Here is a 4017-nt window from a genome sequence, read left to right as displayed (position 1 = left end):
AGTTTACACGTATAGTTATAAAAATTGAGATTTGATTTTAGAGTCGAAACTCCAAATTTACTAGCTTCAACATCGATAAATTTGTCTCTTGTGAAGCAAGTACACAAATATTATATAAATTTCCTAATTATTCCCTATATAAAATCAAATTTACAATAGTTTGTGAATTTGACAACATTCTACATCAATTTCAATTTTAAAGTCCTTAACAAAAATTCATGAAGTAGCTAAAATATACACTAGAACTGGCAGCAATTCACATCTCACTGTTATGTTATATGATAAACCGAATACCAATCCGACGCTTACCCTTACTAAATAAATTTATCTTGATTAACATCTTTAGTTTTTTTGGTTATAGTTTGTTAAGTATCTTCAATGCTACCAATACTGGATTGATATTTGATAGTTCCTTCTAATAGCTAAGCCTAAAGAGCCAATGTTACAACATAGTATAGTCCATGTTCTGGATGAAAACATAATAAAGAAATCATAAACTCCGAATTGACCATTATCGTCATGATAACATACCTACTACTAACGATGAGCACTTAACATTGTGCAAAAATGATGGCTGTATACTGCATACCCAAAGTATACGATTTAAATGCCCATCTTATCAGCCTAAAGTAATAAACTAAATTTAACTATAATGTGAGACTAGCAGTATCCAAGAATTGATGAAAGGAAGGAAACCTTCAGCGCAAACAATAATTGTATTAGATTCGGATATCGTGATTAAGTTTGAGACAGCCAATCCAACACTTGGAAATCCTTTCAAAATGATATATATGCACAAGATGCCAAACATCTTGTGAGCAATTATCTAATTGTAGGGTATGTCTACATGAAATTTTAATATTTCTTAACGGCAAGAAATAATGAAGGGTAAAGAGGGGTCAGTTCTAGGACTCCATACGGTTGACTTAAGTTAAAAATTCTGCGGCTATTACTAACATTTTTTAATATGAATCTTTTTGAAGTACCTGTTCCTAATCTAGGTGGCCTAGCTACAAAGTTATAGCTAAAGGCAATCAAATAAGGAGCTCAAGTAAATTATTCTGTTTTAAATGCCATCATATATAATAAAGGACTATAATAAAACGTGCCAATCCCAACTCCTTGTCTAGATTAAATATCAAATTAACCAAGACAAAAATATATTCAATAACATTAAAATCATAGTTTCCAAGATAGTTTATTATAACGGCCACATATAAATAATTATAGTGTGTAAAATTCTAGAAAACAGGTACCAGCATATTTATGCATAAAATGCACTTTTTTCCAATTCAATATCAACATGAATTAAATATTGACGAATTCGAAAATGAAAAGAGTTATTTATAAATTGCAGTATTTGGTAATATTGCTATGACCAACGTAACTTAGAATATTTATGAGTATACAGATCCAAAATGAACCGTCAAAAAATGGTAAAATAGGCTTTGTACACGCAAACTGATATGACACTTACTACTTAGTCCAGTTTTAAAAGAAATTCCGAAATAGATGCGCGTTTTGTATATAATTTTAATTCTAAGGCGTGAATGATTGATTCTCTCAGATTTAGATAACGTAACTAGTATATTTTTATCAATTATTGCAGATTTCATTAGCGCTTTACTAGCAGATGGTTTTATTGCCATGAACACCTTAAATTATAATGAGATAAAGGCAGAAATTCCAGAAATTAAACAAGAGACTATTACTGTTTACGTCAATATCCCAGCATCTATAATTACAATCCAATTAAAGGTGATTTATCGTGTATAATTTACTTTAATAAGACAGATGGTAGATTTTGCCGCTTTAACACTATGCTTGAGCTGTCTGAGGCACATTTATTGCAGCTAATTTACCATCTTTCGTCAGTATTTTACTTTTTGCAATACATTGCTCGTATGAAGGAATTTCTTCTGCTGGTGGTTGAACCTACGTAGATTGTATGCAAACAAGTTTGCATAGATTTAATATTTACAGATAATAGAATGTGTTGCTGGAAGTGTAAATGTTGTGATTTGAATTATTTTATGATAGATACATATTAGACAATGTAATTAGCAATCACAATTATCAGCTGTAAAGACTTAATATGAATTCATACTTGTATGTAGATTATTAATTTTCTATAATAAGAAATACGGAAATCGTTTTCTAATTATGAATTAACTGTTAAGAAAGATCGCTTTTGCGGATTTAATTTATTAATTGTACATGGTGATTATTTCTAGCCTTATTGATTTGCTAGCAGAATAAAATCAAAGATTCATAGGCATACTGACTGCTGCATGTATTAACAATAATTCTCACTTTCAAATTATGATTATTTCCAATACTAAATTGATATGTGAGACTTAATCAGCTGTAAATAACGACTGTTTTCTGGATTTGAGGCTATTACTTCCAAACTATAATAGTGACTAATTCCTAACTTGAAGTAGAAATTTAATTCAATGACAATTACTTCTGATTAGCATTTAAAAAAGTAACACTTTAATGATACAATAAATATAGGTAGAAGACCTTGTAATATATATTTTTCACTTAATTTCTCAAAATATTGTCTTACCACAAAAGTATTACGACCACTAGATCGTGCAGCGAACATATTTGGATAGAAATCGTTATTCAGTCTCATAATCCACACACAAAACGAAAAATAAAATATGTAGATTCCAAAGTGGACGGTTGTTGTTAAAACAGCAGGAGTATATATTTCATTTACAGAAACTTTATGAGTGCCGCAATCGAAATGGAAGTGGTCAGAGTAAACCGACAGAATTGAAAGCGCGCGTATAGTCAGACCTAATACTACAAATCCTCCAATGATGCAAAGCACGCATAGAAACGCGCCTATCTTCATATTAGCTATCTAAAATGACCAAATTAGAATTAAAAATGATTTTAGCGCAAAATATTTCTTTTGCTGCAATGATCTATAAATTTCTTAAACGATAAATCGAAAAATTGCTCTGCTAATATCTTATTAAGGTACGGTAACAGCAGCAAAGAGTATATCTGGTAGCAAAATAATGCTTTAGAAATTTTACCGAATATTCATGTGAAATAGTTTTCGTTATTGCACAACTACTGGTAGTAATTAATCAGTCCAATATGTACTTATAAAACATATTAATATAAGTATATTTTAAAGTCGCACAGCCTTACCCTATTTTTCGTAAGGTTGTTCCGATCCACACTGCAGCCAATAGCCAAAGCATAGAGTAATATCTATAAGCAAAATAGCAATTTTCAGGTGGTTTTTTAAAGAGAAGTGTTCTAGTCAACCAAATGCTTGCAGAAATACCATCATAGGTGCTTATAATGTATAGGTGAATGTGCATTTACAGAAAGATATTTTATGTCTGTATGTTAGCACTAGATTCAAGATAAAAGTACTGTCCAGAAAGCTAATTCACTCCAATAATTCAAATTATACAGTTTCGGTAGAAAACTTATCCTTATCTGATTGTTTCCAATTATACTAGTAAAACTATGATATTCATTGCAATAAAAGTTTAAAATATGCCAAGTGATTCAGTGAACTTACTGGTCCTGCTACCCAGAAACTATTTCCATAATGACCAAAGCTTAAGACGTACAGACCAATTGGGCAAGGCTCAGACAATCCAACCGCGGCCACCGCAATTTGAATTATGGCGATAGCTATGGCTATGAAGGAAAATACTTTAATGCGATTTGCTGGCATTCTATTATTAAGAGTAGTTATAATAATTTGATAACTTGGTGGATTGATTGCCACTGGAGATGAAGTTGTAGCCATTATATAAACAGATTAATTATAGATGGATTCGCCTTTAATTTTAAAGATGATACTTGGTAGTGTTGTATATTAATATTGTTCAGGCTTATCCTAAGCAAAATTTACGTTAAATAAAATAAGGTGTTAATATCTTAGACGAAATATGAGTAACAGTACCTGATAGTTCATAAATAAAGTAATCTTATGGTAAAATTATTTAAAAATAATTAAAACAGATCGTTGTATGATTG

The 4017-nt window shown here is 30.5% G+C and overlaps 1 protein-coding gene across 1 annotated transcript; it reads right to left on the bottom strand.

The window, feature by feature from the left end:
• Positions 1–1818: 1818 nt before the first annotated feature.
• On the bottom strand, positions 1819–3787 carry TRIADDRAFT_57759 (uncharacterized protein; the record flags this gene model as incomplete). The annotated part of the gene is made up of 4 exons (XM_002113477.1): positions 1819–1935; positions 2573–2875; positions 3172–3234; positions 3554–3787. 4 exons carry the CDS (start codon positions 3785–3787, stop codon positions 1819–1821), a joined length of 717 nt encoding a protein of 238 aa, XP_002113513.1.
• Between the last annotated feature and the right edge of the window lie 230 nt (positions 3788–4017).

The sequence above is a fragment of the Trichoplax adhaerens genome, genomic scaffold, assembly GCF_000150275.1.
Source record: "Trichoplax adhaerens TRIADscaffold_6 genomic scaffold, whole genome shotgun sequence".
NCBI lineage: Eukaryota > Metazoa > Placozoa > Uniplacotomia > Trichoplacea > Trichoplacidae > Trichoplax > Trichoplax adhaerens.
The sequence above is the reverse complement of the archived record's forward strand: the minus strand, read 5'-3'. Positions and strand labels throughout refer to the sequence as shown.